This window comes from Myotis daubentonii, chromosome X (assembly GCF_963259705.1).
Source record: "Myotis daubentonii chromosome X, mMyoDau2.1, whole genome shotgun sequence".
Taxonomy (NCBI): Eukaryota; Metazoa; Chordata; class Mammalia; order Chiroptera; family Vespertilionidae; genus Myotis; species Myotis daubentonii.
Window position 1 is genome coordinate 87,730,845 of NC_081861.1, and position 26,425 is coordinate 87,757,269.

Genomic DNA, 26,425 nt, shown 5'->3' on the forward strand with positions numbered 1-26,425 from the left:
CAAGAAATCTAATGAGACCCTCGATGTTATGATAAAGAACCAACTAGAAATTAAGCATACACAGACTGAAATAACGAATACTATACAGACTCCCAACAGCAGACCAGAGGAGCGCAAGAATCAAGGCAAAGATTTGAAATGCGAAGAAGCAAAAAACACCCAACCAGAAAAGCAAAATGAAAAAAGAGTCCGAAAATACGAAGATAGTGTAAGGAGCCTCTGGGACAGCTTCAAGCGTACCAACATCAGAATTTATAGGGGTGCCAGAAGATGAGAGAGAGCAAGATATTGAAAACCTATTTGAAGAAATAATGACAGAAAACTTCCCCCACCTGGTGAAAGAAATAGACTTACAGGTCCAGGAAGTGCAGAGAACCCCAAACAAAAGGAATCCAAAGAGGACCACACCAAGACACATCATCATTAAAATGCCAAGAGCAAAAGACAAAGAGAGAATCTTAAAAGCAGCAAGAGAAAGAAACTCAGTTACCTACAAGGGAATACCCATACGACTGTCAGCTGATTTCTCAACAGAAACTTTGCAGGCCAGAAGGGAGTGGCAAGAAATATTCAAAGTGATGAATACCAAGAACCTACAACCAAGATTACTTTATCCAGCAAAGCTATCATTCAGAACTGAAGGTCAGATAAAGAGCTTCACAGATAAGGAAAAGCTAAAGGAGTTCATCACCACCAAGCCAGTATTATATGAAATGCTGAAAGGTATCCTTTAAGAAGAGGAAGAGGAAGAAAAAGGTAAAGATACAAATTATGAACAACAAACATGCATCTATCAACAGGTGAATCTAAGAATCAAGTGAACAAATAATCTGGTGATCATAATAGAATCAGGGACATAGAAAGGGAATGGACTGACTATTCTTGGGGGGGAAAGGGGTGTGGGAGATGCAGGAAGAGACTGGACAAAAATTGTGCACCTATGGATGAGGACAGTGGGTGGGGAGTGAGGGCGGGAACTGGGAGGAGGGGAGTTATGGGGGGAAAAAAGAGGAACAAATGTAATAATCTGAACAATAAAGATTTAATTAAAAAAAGAGAAGAGGAAAAAAAAAGAGTGAAAACACTTTCAGAGTGCTTCACTAATTTCACTTGTGATGAAGTATTTAGAACTTTAACTGTAATGTCACATGCTGTTCAAACTCGAGAGAAAGCAACATATAACTGACCATGTGCAAAAATGGGTTCAGGTAGGAATATGCTTACTATGTCTAGAGTTTGTCCTTGTGATTTATTAATAGTCATCACAAATGCTGGCATCACAGGAAACCGTCATTGAATCAATTTAAATGGGAGGCCAGTGTCAGATGGGGACAAATCAATTCTTGGAATCAGAACAACCTCTCCCTCTGCAGATCCTGTTAATACTTCAGCTTTGATAATGTTAGGTCATAATCTATTGATAATAAATCTGGTACCTTTACAAAGACCCCATTTACTATTGAGATTTCTCAATAGCATGATGATTGCACCCACTTTCAATTTTAATTTATGACACAGCATTCCCGAAGGAGTAATACTATTAAGAAATTCGCCGAAACGGGTTTGGCTCAGGGGATAGAGCGTCGGCCTGCGGACTGAAGGGTCCCGGGTTCGATTCCGGTCAAGGGCATGTACCTGGGTTGCGGGCATATCCCCAGTAGGAGATGTGCAGGAGGCAACTGATCGATGTTTCTATCTCATCGATGTTTCTAACTCTCTATCTCTCTCCCTTCCTCTCTGTAAAAAATCAATAAAATATATTTTAAAAAAAAAGAAATTCGATGGGAAATTTTTCCTTTTCAGCATCATCTGTGGAATCAATGGAATCATCACTCAAATATGTGTGAAAATCTCCATCAAGTATATCCAAATTTTCTTCATTTAATTTTTGAACACGCTCATTTTTTGGACAAAGAATTGCACGTTTAGATATATTTTTAATATTATCTATTGATATAGTATTTCCAAAGGTAGCTTCAATAATAGATCCATTACAAATCCTTTCACAAGGGATTTCAATAATATCCATTCCTATATGAAAACTGCTATCAAGTTTGCCATCTCCAAGTTTTACTAACCATCCACTATAAGCAGAATCCTCTGATCTCATATTTGTTGTAAGAGACAACTTTCTGAAACATCCCCAAACGTTGCAGTACTTTAAACTCGTTTGTACATAGCATGCGGTACAATACTGAGACATTGTCAAAAATCTTCTTCAAGGAGAACTTTCCCACCAAATACAACATTCGAATTTCTCTTAGTAATCTGTCTATGGCGTTTATAGCATGACTGGATGCCATGGTGCATTCATCAATAATGAGAAGTTGGGCCTTTTTAATAGTTTTAGCAACTTCACTCTTTATATTGAGTCTAGAAATTGAAGTTTCATTTAATGGATCAGTAATTTAATTTATATTGGGAATGAAAGGTGCTTCCACCGAGAAGTAAATTTGCAGCAATTCCTGTAGATGCTGTGGGTAAAACAGTACTACCATGGCCTCTAATATAATGTATTAAAACTTTATACAGATATGCAGGTGAATAGAATTCCTAGCTGGCAGGCCCCTGACAGCAAGCTGGCCACCTGTGGATTACGTGAGGAATGGGGCTCCCTCCTCCCTCCTGTCAGGGTCCAGGGTGCAGGTGAATGGTGTTCCTGGCTGGCAGACCACTGACAGCAAGCTATCCAACAGCAGATTCTGTGAGGAATGGGGCTGCCTCCTCCCTACTGTCAGGGTCTAGTTTGAAAGCCGGACTCAATACTTCCATGCTCTCCTCTGAGGGTGGGTTCCTGCCTGAAACCTTGCCCTGAGGACGGGTTCCTGCCTGAAACCTTGCCCTCCGGGAAACAACTGGGGGAGGGCGCAGCCGTTTCCAAGACGACCCCTGCAGGACTGACTGACTTCCAGTTGGTCATGCTTCTGGCCATGATGTTACACCCAGGGTTTTTATATAAGTAGATTAGAGGCCCCGTGTATAGATTCATGCACTGGTGGGGTCCCTTGGCCTGGCCTGCAGGGATCGGGTGAAACTGGCTCACCGAAATCCCCTGAGGGGTCCCGGATTGTGAGAGGGTGCAGGGCCTCTAGTTATAAATAAATTTAAATGGAAAATACCATATGATTTCACTTATATGAGGAATCTAAAGAACAAAAACAAAATTGAAACAGACTCATAGACACAGAGAGCAAACTGGTGAATTCCAGTGGGGGGGGGGGAGATGGATGAAAGAGGTAAAGGTATTAAGAAATACAAACTGGTAGTTGCAAGATAGCCATGGGGATGTAAGTAAGCTTAGGTAATGTAGTCAATAATTCTCCTATATAATAAGAGAGGAATATGTAAATTAGGCCAGGACTCCTAATGTCACAACCGCTGGGGGTGGGGGGAGGTGGGAGCAGGGCCTGCACTGGGGGTGAGCCTGTGGTACCTCCTCTGGAGTTGGGGAGCTAATGACCGACGGGCTCCCGCCTTCCTCCAACAGCCCTTTCCAGCAGGCATGGGGTTGCTGAGACCCAGGCTGTGCCTCTGGCCACAGATACACAGCTTCCCGGAGACAGACTCTACCAGGCCGCCCGGAGGCCATGTGGCTGGGCTGCAGGATGCCTGAACCTGGTGCCCATTCAAGACATGAAACAGAGAGGAGGTGTGGGAGGAAATACAGAGAATGGGATGTGGGGGTTTAAGACTCACTTCCTTTGGGCTTTGTCCTTCTTGGTCTTGGTCCTTTTCTTTCAGGCTGGGAGCATAAGCACTGAAGGAGAGAGGGATAGATGAAGGCCGAATGTGGAAGAAAAGAGGTGACCCAGGTGAGGATGGAGACCTAGCAGCGGTGTGAGGCCCGACTGCGGGCCGACTGAAGGGTGACTCCCAGGCGAGCGCCCCGGCTTTGGCGAAGCAGCCTGCCAGGAGGTGAGCAGCCCAAGGGTCACAGAGCTGGGCTGCACTGTCCCTCTATGAGGACACCCCACACAGGCGCTGCCTTCACCAGCAGGCTCTGGGCGACATCTGCAAATTCGACTGCACCCTCTAACATTCTGGGCAAAGAACTGACTCTGTGCCCCTCTGGGTACCAGGCTTGCTAGGAGTGTGCTGTCACCAATGTCACAGATCAAAGGCAAAAACCTGGTGAGGCAGGGTGCACCAGAGGGGGCTCTGGCAAGGAGCCAGCAGGCGGGGATCTGCCTCACCTATGGAGAGCAAGGTTCTGCAGTGGCCCCAAGACACTGGTCAAGCCGGTGGGGAACAAGGGGCATGGAAGGACGTCCAGGCAGAGGGGCGCAGACCTGCAGCCCTGAGGCAGGGGTTGAGGGGCAGCGCCACCTCAGTGGAAGGGTGCCACACTGCAGGGTACCCAACTGACTGACCTGATTCAGAGAAGCTCCCAGCGCTAACGGGCATCGCCCAGGCAGCCTTCGCACTTCAGAAGCTGTGACTCCTGCTCCTGCCTTGGCCCAAAAGCAAGCCTGCACCCACCCTGCACCACAGCAGCGCATGCCTGCGCTGTGATTGTGAATCCTACCACCTGCTCCGGAGAAGGGGGGGCAGTAAAGAATGGGGGCGGAGTGGGGGCGGGGGAGAGAAAAGAATGTGGAGCATCCAGGATGAAGAGGTGCTTGAGAAGGAGGCTCAGAAGCCTCACGGGGAGGTTTGTTCTGTTTGTCCCCCAGCAGCCCCTTAGGAAGGGTGGAGCGCACCTCTGTGAGAACTCCTCGCGCGCTGAGTCCAGTTCCACAGCCAACTGGAATTGGCCTCAGTTTCCTAGTCTGTAAAATGGATTAAGCATGTCCCAGCGCCTTTGCTGAGCTTTGAAGGCCAATTGAGATACTATATAAAGAAAATGAGGGAAGAAGTGAGAAAGAAAAGGAAGGATGAGCAACACAAAAGAAAGATTGGAAGGAACCAATAAACCTATTGTCACTTAAATAGGGAATATAGTCAACAGTGTTGTAATGACGGTATGAAGACAGGTGGGTACTGGAAATATCGGGGAACACTTTGTAAAGTATATGATTGTCTAACCACTATTCTGTAACTAATATAAAACCTGAAACTAATACCAAATAATATTTAATGTAAAGAAATGAAAATAGGAGTGAAATTTTCATGAATTTCAAAGGTTAAATAAAGGCTGTAAAGGAAGGAAGGGGGAGAATAAAAATAGTGTTTTTCATTTTACCACTTTATTGTCTTTTCAGTACATGAAAAAGACAGTTGTCTTTATATGGTGCTTTTATACTTTTCTAAGTCATTATCTCATTTGATGTTTAGGGCAACTTAAAGACAAGATAATTATTCCCTCCACTATTTAAAGAAAGGACATCTTGGTGTCTGGTCCCAATGATTCAATCATCAAACCCTTATTGTAAAGCAGGTTTAATGAAATTTTCTGTGAAGGGTCATATCTAGACTAATCAAAGCCTTGGGGGTGATCAGGCCAGCAGAGGAGGGCAGTTGGAGGCAATCAAGCCAGCAGGGAAGCAGTTAGGTGTCAATCAGGCCAGTAGGGGAGCAGTTAGGGGGTGATCAGGCTGGCAGGCAGAAGTGGTTAGGGGCAATCAGGCAGGCAGGCAGTCGAGCAGTTAGGAGCCAGCGGTCCTGGATTGTGAGAGGAATGTCCAACTGCCGGTTTAGGCCCAATCCGGCAGTCGGACATCCACTGAGGGGTCCCAGATTGGAGAGGGTGCAGACTGGGCTGAGGGACTCCCCCCCCCATGCACAGATTTTGTGCACCAGGCCACTAGTATTGAGATAACTATGTATTGTGCCAGTTGGGATACTGGAAATGTCAAGGGGAACACTATGTAATGTGTATGATTGTCTAACTACTAAGCTGTACATCTAAAATCAATACAAAATAAAATTGAGAAAAATAAAAGAAAGAGATAAGTAAAGTGGATTAAAAAAAGAAAAAACACCATTCCAACTATATGCTATCTGCAAGAAACTCACTTCAAACATAGCAACAAAGGTAGTTTAAAAACAAAAGGATGAAAAGATTTATCATGGAAACATTAATCTGTTAATATCAGGTAAAGTAGACTTCAGAACAGAAAATTACTAGGGACAAAGAGAGGCATTTACATTATGTTGAAAGGATCAATCCAAGAAGACATAGCAATCCTAAATGTGGATGCACACAACAAAGTTTCAAAGTACATGAAACAAAAACTGAGAATGCTGCAAGGCAAAATAGACAGATCTGCAATTAGAGTTTCAGAGTTCAACACTCGTAGCAATTGATAGAACAACTAGACAAATTCAGCAAAGATAAAGAACTCAACAACACCATCAACCAAGAGGATCTAATTGACATTTATAGAACACTTCATACAACAAAACAAGAACACATAATTCTTTTCAACTACTCATGGAACATTGGTCAAAATAAGCCACATCCTAGGGCCTAAAACAAAACTTCATAAATTTAAAAGAACAGAAATCATAGTGTTTTCTGGCTATAATGGAATCAAACTAGAAATAAATAACAAAGATAACAGAAAAATCTTCAAACACTTGGAAACTAAACAACATAATTCTAAATAATTCATAGGTCAAAAAAGTCTCAAAGGAAATGTTTTTTATTTAATTTTTTAAAATATATTTTTACTGTTTTCAGAGAGGAAGGGAGAGGGAGAGAGAGATAGAAACATTAATAATGAGAATCATTGATCAGCTGCCTCCTGCATGCCCCGCACTGGGGATCGAGCCCACAACCCGGGCATGTGCCCTGACCAGGAATTAAACAGAGACCTCCTGGTTCATAGGTTGATGCTCAACCACTGAGCCACACTGACTAGGCTTAATTTTATTTTTAAATTATAGTTTACATTTAATATTGTTTAATGTTAGTTTTATATTAGTTTCAGGTATACAGCATAGTGGTTAGACAATCATACACTTTCCCCTGATATTTCCAGTACCCACCTGGCTCCATACATAGTTATTACAATAATATTGACTATATTTCCTATGCTGTGACTATTTACATCCCCGTGACTATTTTGAATCTATAAATTTGTACTTCTTAATCCCTTACCTTTTCTCACCCAACCCTCCAACCCCCCTCCCCTCTCGCAACCATCAGTCTGCTCTCTGTGCCTATGAGTCTGTTTCAATTGTGCTTGTTCGTTTATTTTGTTCTTTAGATTCCACATATAATTGAAATCATATGGTATTTGTCTTTCTCTAACTTATTTCACTTAACATAATGCCCTTTAGGTTATCCATACTGTTACAAATGGAAAGATGTCATTCTTTTTATAGCCAAGTAATATTCCATTGTATATATGTTCAACCACTGTTTTGTCCACTCCTCTATTGATGGGCACTTGGCTTGCTTCCATATCTTGGCTATTGTAAATAACACTGCAATGAACATAGGGGTGCATATATTCTTTCAAATTAGTGTTTTGAGTTTCTTCTGATATATACCCAGAAGTAGAATCACTGGATCATAAGGCAGTTCATTTTAAAATATTTTATTTAGGACCCTCCATACAGTTTTCCATAGTGGCTGCACCAACCTGCATTCCCACCAACAGTGCATGAGGGTTCCCTTTTCTCTACATCCTCATCAGCACTTGTGGCTTATTGATTTATTGATGATAGCCATTCTGACAGGTGTGAGGTGATATCTCATTGTGGTTTTACTTTGCACATCTCTATGATTAGTAACATTTTATATTTCTACTAGAATTTTGTATATCTACAAAATTCGTGCACAGGAGAGGGGGGGTCCCCTCAGCCCAGCCTGCACCTTCCCCAATCTGGCAGTCGGACATCCCTCTCACAATCCTAGACCACTGGTTCCTAATAGTTCACATGCCTGCCTGCCTGATAGCCCCTAACTGCCCCCACTGCTGGCCAGGTCGCCGCAACTGCCCTCTACCTGCCAGCCTGGTTGCTCCTAACTGCCCCCCCCCCCGCCAGCCTGGTCACCTCTTACTGCCTCCCCTGCTGGCCTGGTTGCCCCCAACTGCCCCCCTCTGTTGGCCCGATCTCCCCTAACTGCCCCCACTGCTGACCTGGTTGCCCACAACTGCCCCCCTAACATCCTGGTCGCCCCTCATGCCTACCCCCCCCCCTCTGCCAGCCTGGTTGCCCCACTCAACCTGCTGTTAAGTTGTTTGGTCATCCTTTACTAACCCCCCTGCTGGCTTGGTCGTAGGCAGCCATCTTGTGAGGGTGTGAGGGTCAATTTGCATATTGCCTCTTTGTTATATAGAATTGCCCATCTGTATGTCCTCTTTGAGAAGTGTCTATTCAGGTTCCCTGCCCACTTTCTAATTGAATTCTTTGGGGGTTTGGTGTTGAATTGTATGAGTTCTTTATAAATTTGGGGAATTAACCCCTTATCAGATGTAGCATTGGTATCTTCTCCCACTCTGTAGGTTGTCTTTGTATTTTGTTGATGGTTTCTTTTGCTGGCAAAAACTTTTTAGCTTGATGTACTCCCATTTGTTTATTTTTTCTTTTGTTTTCCTTGCCCAAGGAGATATATCAGAAAAAAATATTGCTATGGGAAATGTCAGAGATTTTACTGCCTATGTTTTTTTCTGGGAGTTTTATGGTTTTGAGTCTTACTGGTATATGTAAGTTTTTAATCCATTTTGAGTTTATTCTGGTATATGGCATAAGGAGGTGATCTAGGTTCATTTTTTTTCATGTATCTGATCAATTTACCCAATACCATTTATTAAACAGAGTGTCTTTTATCCCATTGTATGTTCTTGCTTCCTTTGTCAAAAATTAATTGACATATAGGTGTGGATTTATTTCTGTGCTCTCTATTCTGTTCCATTGATCTATATGTCTATTTTTATGACAGTACCATGCTGTTTTGATTACTATAGCTTTGTAGTATGGTTTGATATCAGGTAGTGCAATGCCTCCAACTTTGTTCTTCTTCCTCATGGTTGCTGAGGCTATTTGGGGTCTTTGGTGGTTCCATATAAATTTTAGAATTATTTGTACTATATCTGTGAAAAATTCCATTGCTATTTTTTAAATATATTTTATTGATTTTTTTACAGAGAGGAAGGGAGAGGGACAGAGAGTTAGAAACATTGATGAGAGAGAAACATCTATCAGCTGCCTCCTGCACACCTCCCACTGGGGATGTGCCTGCCACCAAGGTACACGCCCTTGACTGGAATCGAACCTGGGACCTTTCAGTCCACAGGCTGATGCTCTATCCACAGAGATTGGCTGCCTCATGCATGCGCCCCAACTGGGACCTGGAAACCAAACTACAACCCAGATATGTACCCTTCACTGGGAATGGAACCTGGGACCCTTTGGTGTGCAGGTTAACACTCTACCACTGAGCCATACCAACCAAGGCTGTAGGTAATATTTTTAGTATATCTTTATTGATTTAAGAGAGGAAAAGAGAGGGAAAGAGAGATAGAAACATCAATGATGAAAGAGAAACATTTATTGACTGCCTCCTTCACATCCCCTACTGGGGATCAATCCCGCAACCCAGGCATGTGCCCTTGACCAGAATCAAACCTGGAATCCTTCAGTCCTAAGGCTGACGCTCTATCCACTGAGCCAAACCAGCTAGGGCGGTAATATTTTTTTTTATTGTATTTCTGTGGTGTCAATTGTTTTTTCTCTTTCATTTCTGTCTTTATTTATTTGGGTTCACTCTCTTTTTTCTTCATGAGTCTGGTTAAAGTTTTATCAGTGTTGTTCATCTTTTCAAAGTATCAGCTCTCAGATTCATTGATTTTTTTTGTATTTTTTTTTAGACTTTATTTTGTCTATTTCCACCTGATATTCACAATTTCCTTTCTTCCACTCACTTTGGGCTTCCTTTGTTGTTCTTTTTCTAATTCCTTTAGGTGCAAGGTTAGATTGTTTATTTGTATTTTTCTTGTTTCTGAAGGTAGGCCATATTGCTATGAATTTCCCTCTTAGGACTACTTTCACTGTGTCCCATAAATTTGGGGTTATTGTGTTTTCATTTATATTTGTCTCAAGGTATCTTTTGATCTCTCCTTTGATCTTAATTTTAACCCATTCATTGTTTAGTAACATGCTATTTAGCCTCAATGTGTTTTTGTGTTTTTCAGTTTTTTTCCTTATAATTGATTTCTAGTTTTATACCATTGCAGTCAGAGAAAATGCTTGATATGATTTCAATCTTCTTAAATTTATTGAGACTTGTTTTGTGTCCTAACATGTGGTCTATCCTAGAAAATATTCCATGTGCACTTGAAAATAATATATATTCTGCTGCTTTGGGGTAAAATGTTCTTAAAATATCAATTAAATACATCTGATCTAGTGTGACATTTAAAACCACTGTTTCCTTGTTGATTTTCTGATGTCAATGGAGTGTTTAAATCACCTACTATGATTGTATTATTGTCAAACTCTTTCTTTATGTCCATCAAAATTTGCTTTATATATTTAGGTACTCCTATGTTGGATGCATAAATGTTTACCAGAGTTATATCCTCTTGTTGAATTGCTCCTTTTGTAGTGTTTTTCTTTGTCTCCTACTATAGCCTTTGTTTTAAAGTCTATTTTGTCAGATATAAGTATTGCTACACCAGCTTATTTTTCATTTCCATTTGTATGAAATATCTATTTTCATCCCTTTATTTTCAGTTTGTGTTTTTCATTCTGATATGGGTCTTTTAGTAGACAGTATATATATATATATATGATGTTTTCTTTTTTTGTTGTTCAACCTTTTTATTTATTTATTTATTTTAATTAAATCTTTATTGTTCAGATTATTACATTTGTTCCTCTTTTTTTTCCCCCCATAACTCCCCTCCTCCCAGTTCCCGCCCCACCCTCCGCCCTCACTCCCCACCCACTGTCCTCATCCATAGGTGCACGATTTTTGTCCAGTCTCTTCCCACATCTCCCACACCCCTTTCCCCCCCAAGAATAGTCAGTCCATTCCCTTTCTATGTCCCTGATTCTATTATAATCAACAGTTCATTCTGTTCATCAGATTATTTATTCACTTGATTCTTAGATTCACTTGTTGATAGATGCATCTTTGTTGTTCATAATTTGTATCTTTACCTTTTTCTTCCTCTTCCTCTTCTTAAAGGATACCTTTCAGCATTTCATATAATCCTGGTTTGGTGGTGATGAACTCCTTTAGCTTTTCCTTATCTGTGAAGCTCTTTATCTGACCTTCAATTCTGAATGATAGCTTTGCTGGATAAAGTAATCTTGGTTGTAGGTTCTTGGTATTCATCACTTTGAATATTTCTTGCCACTCCCTTCTGGCCTGCAAAGTTTCTGTTGAGAAATCAGCTGACAGTCGTATGGGTATTCCCTTGTAGGTAACTGAGTTTCTTTCTCTTGCTGTTTTTAAGATTCTCTCTTTATCTTTTGCTCTTGGCATTTTAATTATGATGTGTCTTGGTGTGGTCCTCTTTGGATTCCTTTTGTTTGGGGTTCTCCGCGCTTCTTGGACCTGTAAGTCCATTTCTTTCACCAGGTGGGGGAAGTTTTCTGTCATTATTTCTTCAAATAGGTTTTCAATATCTTGCTCTCTCTCATCTTCTGGCACCCCTATAATTCTGATGTTGGTACGCTTGAAGCTGTCCCAGAGGCTCCTTACACTATCCTCGCATTTTTGGATTCTTTTTTCATTTTGCTTTTCCGGTTGGATGTTTTTTGCTTCCTCGCATTTCAAATCATTGACTTGATTCTTACGCTCCTCTGGTCTGCTGTCGGGCGTCTGTATAATATTCGTTATTTCGGTCCGTGTATGCTTAATTTCTAGTTGGTTCCCCAATATAAGATCGAGGGTCTTATTAGTTTTCGTGTAGATCTCATTAAGTTTATCGGCAGCTTCTAAACAGTTCTTGAGAGACCTTAAAAGTGTGGTTCTGAACTCTATATCTTCCATTGACAATTTTGTCCTGTTTCTTTGTCTCCGCATTTTGTTATGCTTCCTTGGTGCACCCCCTAGTGGTCTTTGTTCGCAGTCTTATAGTTAAACCTTGATTGTTGTAGCTAATACCAGGGAGGGTTTGACCTCCAGGCCAAGTGGCTATGAGAATCAGCTGTGTCAGCAGTGAGAGAACTTCTGTCCTCTAGGGAGGTGCTAATCTAGCCTTTGCCTGAGGCTATCCGGCAAATGCCTCTGTGCAGGGCTTGGGCGGGGCGGGTCGCACAGGATCGACAGGGTGGGCCGGAGAGAGCAGTTATGGCGGCTCTCAGTCCTGTCCCCAGGGGCTCTGCCTCTCTGAGTCCCAGCAATGGCTGCAAAGCTCGGAGAGAAAGCTGCACTCGCTCTGACCGAAGCCAGACAGTCCTGCTTCTCCCGTTTGAGTCTGGGTCCCTAAAGACTCGCCCGTATCTGGAGCTCAGAGTCTGCGACTCCCTCCCGATTGAAAACGTCAACCGCGCCCTCCGCCGCCAGCCCACTCCGCGCACTCTGCACCTCAGAATTTGACTTCAGCACTGCGCCTCCTCTGAGTGTCCGTGTGCGTTTCTCTTTCCTCCTAGTTGTAGGACTTCCACTCAGCCAGCGTTCCTGTGGTTCTGCGTGATGTCCCTTCTGTTTTTTGGTTTCACTTTTGAAGTAGTTGTTCAAAGCAGCAAAGTCCGGCGTTAACCTATGCCGCCATCTTCGTTCTCTCTCTATATGATGTTTTCTTATCCATTCATTTACCCTATGTCTTTTTATTGGAGCATTTAGTCCATTTACATTTAAAGTTATTATTGATAGGTACATATTTATTGCCATTTTATTATTATAATTATTTAAATTTATTGATTTCTTAAAAATATGTTTTTATTTCAGGAAGGGAGAGAGAGATAGAACCATCAATGATGAGAGAGAATCATTGATCGGCTGCCTTCTGCTCACCCCCTATTGGGGATGGAGCTCACAACCTGGGCATGTGCCCTGACCAGGAATTGAAACATGACCTCCAGGTTCATAGGTCAATGCTCAACCACTGAGCCATGCTGGCCGGGTGGTCCTTGCTTTTTATCACTTTGAATATTTTTTGCCAATCCCTTCTGGCCTGAAATGTTTTTGTTTAGAAATCAGCTAACAGTTTTATGAAAACTCCCTTGTTGGTAAATTTTTCTCTTACTGCTTTTAAGATTCTCTCTTTGTCTTTAACCTTTGCCATTTTCATTATGATGTGTCTTGGTGTGGGCCTCTTTGGGTTCATCTTGTTTAGGACTCTGCACTTCTTGAATTTGTATGTCTTTTTCCTTCAGCAGGTTAGGGAAGTTTTCAAGTCATTATTTTTCCAAATAAGATTTCAATCACTTGCTCTCTCTTTTCTCTTTCTGGTACCTTTATTATTCAGATGTTGTTATGCTATCTGTTTTCTCAGAGTCCTCATTTTTTAAATTCTTTTTTCATTTTGCTCCTCTGATTGGGTATTTTCTGCTATCTCGTCTTCCAAATCACTGATTCCATCTTCAGCTTCATATAGTCTACTGTGGATTCCTTCTAGTGTATTATTCATTTCATAGATTGTATTCTTCATTTCTGACTGGTTCTTTTTATGGTTTCTATGTCCTCTTTTATGCTTACTATCTCTTTGCTTAAGTTCTCACTGAGTTCATCCATTCTTCCCTTATAACATGTAAATTCCTTGAACTTCCTTATAACCATTGTTTTATCTCCATTTCATTTAGTTCTTTTTTCTGGGGATTTTTCTTGTTCTTTCATTTGGGACATGTTTCTTTGTCTCCCAATTTTGGCTGCCTCTCTATATTTATTTCTGTGAATTAGGTAGAGTCACTGTTCACCAAGTTGCTATGCCTTCCAGTCTTGGTATCATGGCCTTATGTAGTAGGTGTCCTGTAGGGCTAGTAGCACACTCTGCCTGATCACCCAAACAAGGTGCTCCAGGAATTTCCCTTGTGTTGGGTTATGTGAGCCCACCTCTTGTACTTGAGTCTTGATTCATGTTGGCTCCTCCATGCATGGGCTCCACCTTCAGGCTGGCTGACTTTGAGAGTCAGCTCCAAGCACTGTATGCAAGTTGCTATGTGGGTGCTGAGCACACAAAGTGGAATTCAACTCAGCAGGGTCTAGTACCTGCCAACATTTCCCTTTGGCTGTGCCACTTGTGAAGAGAATAGGGTCCTGCTCTGATGTGGTTTGAAGCCCACCACTGGGTGTGTTGGTTCCAGGGCCTCTTGGGAGGGACTCCGGTGCAGGTCAGTGTCAGATGCTGCCTATAATCAAACTTGGGCTACTTGTCTGGAGCTACCAAGTGATTTGCAATTTGTGGCTGCCTCTCCTGGGCCTTGGTGCATGTTAAAGAAGCCAGGCTGCATACCAAGGCTGGCTTCCACCAGCTCTGAGCCCAGGGGCAGGTTAGTAGGAGGCCCAAGGCACCCCAAGACTTGCCTCCAACTGCTGGCTTTCTGTTAGACTCAGTCACTGGAAGAGCCTCTGGCAGTGCATAAGTTGCATGAAATAGGTTCTCAGTGAGTCACTGGGAAGGGGGGAGTGCTGTTCACCAAGTTGGTACAGGTTGAAACTCAGTACCAGTGCTGGGTCTGAGGCCACTCAGCAAAATTCTCAGTATACATGAAGGCCAGCCATCACCCACCTGGGACTCACAGGTGGTGTGGCGTCTCAGGCATTGCGGATCCAACCCTTTTTGAGTCTCTGCCTTTCCTATCAGTCCCAATGCAGGTTCCTCAGTACATCCTTAGTTATAAGACTTTCTGTTCCGCTAGTCTTCAGATGATTATTCACATTGATTGTTTCGTATTTAGTCGCAACTTCAATATGGTCCTGGGAGGAGGTGAGTATTACTTCCACCTGCTCCCCTGCCATCTTTCCCCTTCAAAGAAAAAAATTTTAAATATATTGAACTAAATGAAAATAAGTATATGACATATCAAGATTTGTGAGATGCTGTTAAAGCAGAGAGGGAAATTTATAGCACTAAGTGCTTGCATTCGAAAAAGAGAAATGTGTATGTGTATGGCTGAATATAATGTAGTCTTTACCTTAAGGAAATCTCATAAAAATAGTGGATATAAAATTAGCTTCAGCCCTGGAGGAGAAGATAGAAAATCTTCCATGAATTTCACATGAGGGCAAAACCAGTTGCTGGTGAGAGAATACAGGAAGGCTGTATGGAAGAGATATCTCACATTTGGAGCTGAAGAACCAGCAACCTGGAAATATCAAGGGGGAAGGGGAAAGCCCCCATCAAAACCCTCTCTCTAGTCTAAGACTATGAAAGGGGCAACCTAGCAAAACAGACAATTTTTAGATAATAACTGCTCTACTTTAGCCAAACTCCACAGGAAAAACTATGGTCCAATGCTCATCTAAGCTAGCAAAGTGTGAAGGGGGGGGGGCCTATAATTCTACCCTTACCAGGCTGGCATGAAGTCCCTTCCGCTACTGTGCTGTCAGAGGATACCACATTGATAGCCTGGAATTCCACACTCCTCACCCTTCCAATGGGAATGGGGTCAGGACTTTCACCGTTTTCTAGCAGTGAGGCACACCCTGTGGTGTCAGTGGAGGCCACTTGGGAAGCAATAACAAAGCACACATGCCCCTCACAGCCAGGGAGGAAACAACAGAAGTCAAGTCCATTCCCCACTTGGATATCCACAGAGACTCACTGAGGACCCTGGACTTCTGCCCCCACCCAGCAGTGATAAGGTGGTGAGCCCCTCCCCCTTCCAGCCAACTGATGAAGAATGTCGAAATAAGATTCAGTGTCTCATAACATAATACCTGAACCGTCCAGTTTTCAATTAAAATCATGCATGATTCCAAGGACAGAGAACTTTTCACCTCCAATGAAAACACAGTCAATGCCAGTATGAAAATGACAGGGAAGTTAGAATTGTTTGACAAAGATTTTAAGTAGTTGTCATAAAAATACTTCAGTGAGCAATTACAAACATTATGAAAACTCATGGGGGGGGAGAGAAACTCAGCAACAAAATAGAATCTCTAAAGCAGAACTAAATAGAAATTTTAGAAATGAATAATACAGTAATTGAGATAAAACAACAATGAATGGGCTCAATGACAGAAGAACAAGATAAATTTTAGGCAGGGTGGTCAAGCAAGTTCTCTTTGATAAGGTGACAGGCATTTGAGCAATGATATAACTACTCCTAAGGCCAGTCTCTGCTGAAAATGTGGAACATGGGATTTAGCTTTTAGGCTTTAATGAGGATCAAATGAGGTGCTAAATTGGAATGTACCTGACCAGGTACATGGAACAAAGAAAGAATTTAGAAAGTGAAGGCTATTGTTGTTGTTGCTGCTGCTGTAGTTATGGTTACAGGTGGTCACTAGTTGTTATGATGGCCTGTGAAAACTAAATCAGAATCAGTGCTTCTTCCATTAGAGTCCCAAGGGCATGTTTCTACATGAAGAGAAGGAAAAGCTCAGGGAAAAGACAAAAAAAGAAAATCGGGGCTTCCCCCCCGATAGTCACAATAGCATCAGCTGGAGGCTGAAATATTAATTAACTTGGAAAGGGGAGTGCCCCCATATCTAGGCTTTTCAACTTGTGATGTTCGTGGAGCCAGCAAGACTGCTGGCTAAGTGCCCTATGGTGGCTGAGTGAAAGAGCCAGCACCTCCTCCAAACATGTGGTGCATGGCTGCGGGATGGGTCAGGCCTAGTGTGCGTGGTCTGAGGATGCTCTGGCTGGTTGGTTCTCCCCAAGGAGGTTGCCTCAACCTTGCTCAGCCACTTTCCTCATTCTCCACAGCCTGGCTCCAGCCCAACTTCTTTCATAATTGACTCAGCAGCCTAGAGAAACCACACTATCAGAAGCCAGTGGTGAAGGGACTGCAGACACATGTTACTAAGACTAATGGTAAAAATTAGTCCAGGCTGTGGAAAGAGGCTTCTAGCACAATAGCGGCCCTTAGTGATGGCCATGCTGAACACCTTTGTTTTACAGCTGGGAACACAGGTGCTATTTGTTGCTTTGGCTAAAACCACACAGTGAATTCATGATACATTAGCAGTCAGAAATCAGATCCACATTTTTCAAAAAAAGGCCCACAAAAATCTCAAGGATGATGATTGTATCAGTCTGTGTCTAAGCAAGAAGACAGAAAGGACCCTAACCAGTTTGGCTCAGTGGATAGAGGGTCGGCCTGCCAACTGAAGGGTCCCAGGTTTGATTCCGGTCAAGGGCATGTACCTTGGTTGCGGGCACATCCTTAGTAGGGGCTGTGCAGGAGGCAGCTGATCAATGTTTCTCTCTCATCAATGTTTCTAACTCTCTATCCCTCTTCCTTCCTCTCTGCAAAAAATCAATAAAATATATTTTAAAGAGTTTGTCTCTGAAATAAAAATATGATGGAATAACATTTTTTAAAACAACAAGACAGACTTCCAAGTATTTAAAACAGAAAGAATCTAATAGAGGAGATTATCTACCTGGATGAGAGCTATGCTGAGACCAAACATAGGATACTGAGATAACCCAGAGATTAAATATGGCAGAAAGCTGCTGCCAACTCTTGCCCAAAGAGGTAAAAAGAAGAGGTGGTGTTACCAGAGCTCAGGCGCACTCAGAAGAGCTAGAACCATGATGGATCTGTCTGGGAAAAGTTGGGGCCACAGAGGATACACAGCCTGTGCCCCAGAAGCCACCTGCAGGAGAGGAAGGGGGAAATGCCCTGTGTCTCCTTCCTCCCTCCTTGCTATCTGAAGATATCCTGCCAGTGCTTGCCTTTGGCCAACCCAATAGGAAGCCAACTGCCTTGGAAGCCTAGGAAATTCAGCCACACAGGGGAAGCCCCACTGACCATAGAACAGAGCAGAGAAAGGACATGAAACCCATCTGAGTGTAAACCAGACAGAACCAGCAACAGGATTAATAATAGCCACCTTTTATTGATCATAGACTGTCTGTGAACAATGCAAAAAGGACAGTTGGTACCAAGACCAACAATTGAATTCATCCAGGCAACTTCCCTAGTTAGATAAGCACTAGCACCCCCATTCTGCAGCTAGAATACTGAGGCTGAGTAAGGCTAAGTGACTTTCCACAGGTAGCACTCTTAGGTCAACCATTGTTGACTTAAGGTTATTTGGATGCCAAAGCTTATGGCTTTAATCCCTTGTGGGAAGAGAATAAGAAACCACAGATATTTTTCCAACAGGGCTCATTATATCTGTTGGTGAAGGCATTAAAACAGTAGCTTTCTAATAAAATAAATATTAATGTATTTATTAGAGAGGAGAAAAAAGAAAAAGAGGAAAGGTCTCAAACCAATAGTCTAAATATCCACTTCAAGAGCCAATAAAAGAAGACCAAAATAGCCCTAGTTGGCCCTAGCCGGTTTTGCTCCGTGGGTAGAGCATTGGCCTGTGGACTGGAGGGTCCAGGGTTCAATTCTGGTCAAGGGCACATGCTTTGGTTGCAGGCTCGGTCCCCAGTGGGGGGCTTGCAGGAGGCAGCCTATCAATGATTCTCTCTCATATTTGATGTTTTTATCTCTCTTTCCCTCTCCATTCCTCTCTGAAATCAATAAAAATATGTATTTTTTAAAAATAGCCCTAGCCGGTTTGCTCAGTGGATAGAGTGTTGGCCCATGGTTCTGGTCTGGGGCCTGAGTGGGAGGCAACCAATCGATGTGTCTGTCTCACATCAATGTTTCTCTCTCTGTGTGTGTCTCTACCTCTCCCTTCCACTCTCTCTAAAAATCAATGGGAAAATATCCTCAGGTGAGGATTAACAAAAAAACAATTTTTTAAAGGAGCAAAATAAACCCAAATCAAGCAGAAAGATGGAAAATAATGGAGATCAAATCAATAAAATTGAAGACAGTAAAACTGGAGAAAATTGATGAAACAAAAAGTGGATTCTTCAGGGGGGGGGGGGAAACAACAATAAAATTGACAAACCTCTAGCAAGAATGACACAAATAAAAAGAAGGGGAAAAAACACAAATTACCAATATCAATAATTAAACGGAGGATATCACTACTGATTCTTCAGCTGTTAAAGAGCTAATAAGAGAATACTACAAATAACTTCAGGTTTATATATTCAGTGTGGAAGAAACGACTTCTCAAAACCTACAAGCTACCAAAACTCTACCAAGATTAAATAGCTATTCTAAATAGCCTACAACCATTAAAGAAATTACATTTTGTTTTGTTTTGTTTTTTTATTAAATCTTTATTGTTCACATTATTAGAGTTGTTCCTCTTTTTTTCCCCCATAGCTCCCCTCCACCCGGTTCCCACCCCACCCTCTGCCCTTACCCCCCCCCCCACACACACACTGTTCTCATCCATAGGTGTACGATTTTTGTCCAGTCTCTTCCCGCACCCCCTACACCCCTTCCTCCCCCCCCCCCCGAGAATAGTCACTCCATTCCCTTTCTATGCCCCTGATTCTATTATATTCACCAGTTTATTCTGTTCATCAGGTTATTTATTCACTTGATTTTTAGATTCACTTGTTGATAGATGTGTATTTGTTGTTCATAATTTGTATCTTTGCCTTTTTCTTCTTCTTCCTCTTCTTAAAGGATACCTTTCAGCATTTCATATAATACTGGTTTGGTGGTGATGAGCTCCTTTAGCTTTTTCTTTTTCTTTTTTTTCATCTTATTATTTTTATTTTTTTAATATATTTTTATTGATTAAGATATTACATATGTGTCCTTGTCCCCACGTTACCCTCTACCCCCCCCCCCGCTCATGCCCTCACCCCCCCCCCCCCGGTTGTCCGTGTCCATTGGTTAGGCCTATATGCCTGCATGTAAGTCCTTTGGTTGATCTTTCCCCCTTGCCCCCACCCTCCCCTCCCTTCCCTCCAAAGCCCGACAGTCCAATCAATGCCTCTCCATCTCTGGATCAGTCCTTGTTCATCAGTTTATGTTGTTCATTATATTCCACAAATGAGTGAGATCATGTGGTATTTATCTGCTCTCCAGTTCCATCCATGCTGTGGCAAATGGTAAGAGTTCCTTTTTCTTCTTCCTCTTCTTAAAGAATACCTTTCAGCATTTCATATAATGCTGGTTTGGTGGTGATGAACTCCTTTAGCTTTTTCTTATCCGTGAAGCTCTTTATCTGACCTTCTATTCTGAATGATAGCTTTGCTGGATAAAGTAATCTTGGTTGCAGGTTCTTGCTATTCATCACTTTGAATATTTCTTGCCACTCTCTTCTGCCCTGCATGGTTTCTGTTGAGAAATCAGCTGACAGTCGTATGGGTACTCCCTTGTAGGTAACTGACTTTTTTGCTCTTGCTGCTTTTAAGATTCTCTCTTTGTCTTTTGCCCTTGGCATTTTAATTATGATGTGTCTTGGTGTGGTCCTCTTTGGATTCCTTTTGTTTGGGGTTCTCTGCATTTCCTGGACTTGTAAGTCTATTTCTTTCACCAGGTAGGGGAAGTTTTCTGTCATTATTTCTTCAAATAGGTTTTCAATATCTTGCTCACTTCTTCTGGCACCCCCATAATTCAGATGTTGGTTTGCTTGAAGTTGTCCCAGAGGCTCCTTACACTATCTTGATATTTTTGGATTCTTTTTTCTTTTTGTTTTTCCAGTTGGGTGTTTTTTGCTTCTTCGTATTTCAAATCTTTGGCTTGATTCTTGCGATCTTCTAGTTTGCTGTTGGATCTCTGTTTAATATTCTTTTTTCTTTTTTTAATTAAATCTTTATTGTTCAGATTATTACATTAGTTACTCTTTTTCCCCCCATAACTCCCCTCCACCCAGTTCCCACCCCACCCTCCGCCCTCACTCCCCACCCACTGTCCTCATCCATAGGTGCACAATTATTGTCCAATCTCTTCCCTCACCCCCACACCCCTTCCCCCCCCCAAGAATAGTCAGTCCATTCCCTTTCTATATGCCTGATTCTATTACAATCACCAGTTCATACTGTTCATCAGATTATTTATTCACTTGATTTTTAGATTCACTTGTTGATAGATGTGTATTTGTTGTTCATAATTTGTATCTTTACCTTTTTCTTCTTCTTCCTCTTCTTAAAGGATACCTTTCAGCATTTCATATAATACTGGTTTGGTGGTGATGAGCTCCTTTAGCTTTTTCTGATCTGTGAAGCTCTTTATCCGACCTTCAGTTCTGAATGATAGCTTTGCTGGATAAAGTAGTCTTGGTTGTAGGTTCTTGGTATTCATCACTTTGAATATTTCTTGCCACTCCCTTCTGGCCTACAAAGTTTCTGTTGAGAAATCAGCTCACAGTCGTATGGGTACTCCCTTGTAGGTAACTGATTTTCTCTCTCTTGCTGCTTTTAGGATTCTCTCTTTGTCTTTTACTCCTGGCATTTTAATTATGATGTTTCTTGGTGTGGTCCTCTTTGGATTCCTTTTGTTTGGGGTTCTCTTCACTTCCTTGACTTGTAAGTCTATTTCTTTCACCAGGTGGGAGAAGTTTTCTGTCATTATTTCTTCAAATAGGTTTTCAATATCTTGCTCCCTCTCATCTTCTGGCACCCCTATAATTCTTATGTTGGTACGCTTGAAGCTGTCCCAGAGGCTCCTTACACTATCTTCGTATTTTTGGATTCTTTTTTCATTTTGCTTTTCCAGTTGGGTGTTTTTTGCTTCTTCGTATTTCATATCTTTGACTTGATTCTTGTGATCCTCTGGTCTGCTGTTGGGAGTCTGTATAATATTCTTTATTTCAGTCAGTGTATGCTTAATTTCTAGTTGGTTCTTTATCACAACATCGAGGGTCTCATTAGATTTCTTGAAGATCTCACTACATTTATCGGTGGCCTCACTAGTCGTGTTGAAGATCTCACTACATTTATCAGCAGTCTCACCAGTCTTCTTGAAGATCTCACTACATTTATTGGCGGTCTCACCAGTCTTTTCGAAGGCCTTATTAAATTTATTGGCGGCTTCTAGACAGTTCTTTAAAGACCTTAAAAGTGTGGTTTTGAACTCTATATCCAACAGTTTGCTTTCCTCCAATTCTGTTGTTTGTGTCCTGTTTCTTTGTCTCGGCATTTTTTATGGTTCGCTGTGTCGATAGAGTGTCTTTCTGTGCTAAGTGTCCCAATTACCTGAGGTAGACACTCTTGGTGCACCCCCTTGTGGGCTTTGTGCACAGTCTTGTAGTTAAGCCTTGATTGTTGTAGTTATCACTGTGAGGAATTGACCTCCAGGCCAATTGGCTGTGAGAATCAGCTGTGTCTGCAGTGGGAGAACTTCTGTGCTGGAGACACCCCTCTGGGGCTAGACTTGCTTCTATGGGGCTTTGGTGCTCACTGAGTCTGCCCCCTGAGTGTGTCTTTTATGGTTCCACGGAGCTGCAAACTGGATGGTCCCACTCTGACCTCTGGGCTTCCTGGCTCCTGGATCTCTAGGGAGGTGCTAATCTAGCCATTGCCTGAGGCTATCCAGCAAAAGTCTCCCTGCAGGTCTTGGGCGGGTTGGGTCCCACAGTATCAACAGGGCGGTGTTAACAATTATGGCTGCTCTCAGTCTTGCCCTCAGAGGCTCTGCTTCTTAGTGTCCCAGTAATCGCTGCAAGCCCCACGGAGAGAAAGCTGCCCTAGGGTTCTGAGCGATGCCAGACAGTCCCGCTTCTCCCGTATGAGTCTGGGTCCCTAGAGACTGGCCCGGAACTGGAGCTCAGAGCCTGAGACTCCCTCCCAATTGAAAATGACTACCGCGCCCTCAGCCGCCAGCCCGCTCAGCATGCACTCCGCACCTTAGTATTTTACTTCAGCACTGCGCCTCCTCTGAGTCTCAGTATGCTTTTCTCTTTCCTCCTAGTTGTAGAACTTCCACTCAGCCAGCCTTCCTGTGGTTCTGGATGATGTCCGTTCCGTCCTTTAGTTGTATTTTTGAAGTGGTTGTTCGAGGCAGCAAACTCCGGTGTTTACCTATGCCGCCATCTTGGTTTCTCTGTTTAATATTCTTTATTGCAGTCAGTGTATGCTTAATTTCTAGTTGGTCCTTTTTCATATCCTTGAGGGTCTCACTAAATTTCTTGAGGGTCTCACTACATTTATCAGCGGTCTCACCAGTCTTTTTGAGGGTCTTACTAAATTTATCGGCGGTTTCTAGAAAATTCTTGAAAAACCTTACAAGTGTGGTTTTGAACTCTATATCCAGTAGTTTGCTTTCCTCCATTTCTGTCATTTGTGACCTGTTTCTTTGTCTCCGCATTTTTTTATGCTTCGCTGTGTTGATAGAGTGGCTTTCTGTGCTAGGTGTCCTATAGGGCCCAGTGGCTCAGCCTCCCCAATTACCTGAGGTGGACACACTTGGTGCACCCCTTTGTGGGCTATGTGCACAGTCTTGTTGTAATTAAGCCTTGGTTGTAGTTGGTATCACTGGGAGGAATTGATCTCCAGGCCAATTGGCTGTGAAAATCAGCTGTGTTTATGGTGGGATAACTTCTGTGCTGGAGACACCCTTCTGGGGCAAGAGTTGCTTCAGTGGGGCTTTGGTGTTCACTAAGTCTTCCCCCTGAGTGTGTCCCTTATGGATCTGAGGAGTTGTAATCTTGATGGTCCCACTCTGACCACTGGGTACACTGGCTCTTGGATCTCCAAGGAGGTGCTAATTTAGCCTATTCCTGAGGCTACCAAGCAGGAGCTACGAAGAGATCTGAAGATTCCTCTTCTTTGTTTGGGATTTGGAGGTGCCCAGATGAGGCCCAGGTGTGAAGCAATGCAAGCTGCTGTGGGGCCTTGGGCCTTCTTTTGGTTGTTCTGGGTCTCTCTGACCTAGCTGCAGTTTGTTAAGTAATTTTCAGATTCCAAAGGGCCAGGCCATTCATATGCAAAAGCCTCTGCACACAGCTTGGGTGGGGCAGGGTCTCAGGGAATCAACAGGGCAGAGCAAACAGCTATGGCTGATCCTCAGTCCTGCCCTAAGAGGCCCAGGGTCTCAGTGTCCCACGGTAATTGCTGCAATCACCTCTGAGAGAAAGCCGCCCTCGAGTTCTGCCTGCTGCCAGACAGTCCAGTTTCTTCCTGTATGAGTCTGGGTCCCCAGAGACTCGCCCAGAACTGGAGTTCAGAGCAGTCAGGAGCTTGTGACTCCCTCCTGATTGAAAAAGACAACTGCATCCTCAGTTGCCAGCCTTTTCCTCATGCGCCTCTGTAGCTGTGCACTTTACTTCTGCACCTCCTCTGAGTCTCAGTGTGCTTTTCTCTTTCCTTCTAGTTATAGAATTTCCACTCATCCAGCCTTCCTATGGTTCTTGATGATGTTTGTTTTGTCTTTTAGTTGTATTTTTTAAGTGGTTGTGCGAGGCAGCAATTTCCGGTGTTTACCTATGCTGCCATCTTGGTTTCTCGGTCTAAATTTAATACAATTTCTATCAAAATCTCAGCAAGGTTTTTTTTAGGCATAGTCACACCTACAGAATGTATATGAAAAGGCAAAAGAATAGAGTGGCTAAAACAATTTTGTTAAAAAAGAATAAAGTAGGAAAATGACTCTAATCAATGTTAAGGCTTACTTTATAGCTACAGTAATTGAGACGGTGTGATACTGCTGGAAGGAGCGACACAGATCAATGGAACAGAATAGAGAGCCCAGAAATAGACTCACACAAATGCAACCAAATAATTTTGACAAGGTGAAAAAGCAATTTAAAGGTGGAGGGATAGCCTTCTCAAAGAATGCTGCTGGAGCAATTAGACATCCATACCCCGTCCCCCCCCCCAAAAAAAGAAGAAGAACTTTGATCTAAACCTTACATCCTCTATAAAAATTAACTCAAAATAATAACTGATTTAACTATAAGACAAATCACAAAACTTTTAGAAAAAAAAATAGAAGAAAATCCTCAAATCTTAGGGCCAGGCAAGGGATTCTTAGACTTGAACACCAGATCCATAAAAGAAAAAAATTGATAAAGTCAATCTTGCCAAGATTTAAAACTTTGCTCTATGAAAACCTATATGAAGAGGATGAAAAGACAAGCTATAGACTGAAAGAAAAATGCTTCCAAACTACATATCTGGCAAAGTACTAGTATCTAGAATACATAAAGCATTCTCCAAACTAACTTATGTAAAGAATTTTCCAAACTCAACAGTGAAAGAACAATCCATTTAGAAAATGGGCAAAAGTCATACACAGACATTTCAGTGAAGATATACAGATGGCAAATAGGCCCATGAAAAGATGGTCTGCATCATTAGACATTATTGAAATGTTAGTTAAAACTACACATCTAGCCCGGCCAGTGTGGCTCAGTGGTTGGGCGTGGACCTATGAACCAAAAGGTCAGGTTAGATTCCTGATCAGGGCACATGCCCGGGTAGCGGTGTGATCCCCAGTGTGGGGTGTGCAGGAAGCAGTCTATCATTGATTCTCTCTCATCCTTGATGTTTCTCTCTCTCTCCCTCTCCCTCCTTCTCTGAAATCAATAAAGATATATTTTTAAAAAAAAAACTACACATCTGTCCCACTGGCTGCTCTGAAAAGCCATCTTTGCATTGTTCCTGTGGCTCCCTCTCCGCTCGCTGCAACCACCTCCCCCAAGTGCCTCCTTTACCGCCGCGGACTCTGGCTGCTTCTCGCCAGAGTCCTCCAACTCTCGCTTTAAAAAAAAAATCTGCTGCATAGGATCACGGGCATGCCCCACCATGTCAGATAGGCAGTGGACACCAGCTCCGAGATCACCATCAAGCATTTAAAGAAGAAGGAAGTTGTGGAGGAGGCAGAGAATGGAAGAGATGCACCTGCTAATGGGAACACTAATGAGGAAAATGGGGAGCAGGAGGCTGACAATGAGGTAGATGAAGAAGAGGAAGAAGGAGGGGAGGAGGAGGAGGAGGAAGAGAAAGGTGATGGTGAGGAAGAGAATGGAGATGAAGATGAGGAGGCTGAGGCAGCTACAGGCAAACGGGCAGCTGAAGATGATGAGGATGACAATGTTGACACCAAGAAGCAGAAGACCGATGAGGATGACTAACAGCAAAAAAAGGAAAAGTTAAAGGCCTCCGTGACCTATTCACCCTTCACTTCCCATCTCAGAATCTAAACGTGGTCACCTTCGAGTAGAGACTCCCATCCACCTGCCTACCCACCCACCTCGGGCAGCACCACCTGCAGATGACACGCACTCTCCACCACCCAACCAAAACCACAACGTGAATTTGCAACAGGGGAGGAAAACAGAACCAAAACTCCAAGGCCTTGCTTTTTTTCTTGAAAGTACTTTAAAAAGGAAAATTTGTTTGTATTTTTAAATTACATTTTATATTTTTGTACACATTGTTAGGGGTCAGCCATTTTTAATGATCTTTGGATGACCAAACCAGCTTTGGGAGCATTCTCTGGCCTACTTCTGACTTTACTTGTGGTGAGACCCTGTTCATTATAATCTCAAAGGCGAAAAAAAGCCCTGTAAAAAAAGCAAAAACAACAACAAAAACACAATCTTATTCTGAGCATTCCAGTAAGTTTTTGTGTATGTACATAGCTGTATTATAAGTCC

General features: G+C 42.6%; 1 protein-coding gene across 1 annotated transcript; it reads left to right on the plus strand.

Annotated features, from left to right (window-relative positions):
• Positions 1-3,776: 3,776 nt before the first annotated feature.
• On the plus strand, positions 3,777-25,923 carry LOC132224612 (prothymosin alpha-like). The gene is made up of 2 exons (XM_059679762.1): positions 3,777-3,812; positions 25,583-25,923. The coding sequence occupies exons 1-2, from the start codon at positions 3,777-3,779 to the stop codon at positions 25,898-25,900; spliced, it is 354 nt and encodes a 117-aa protein (XP_059535745.1). The 3' UTR covers positions 25,901-25,923.
• Positions 25,924-26,425: the final 502 nt, after the last annotated feature.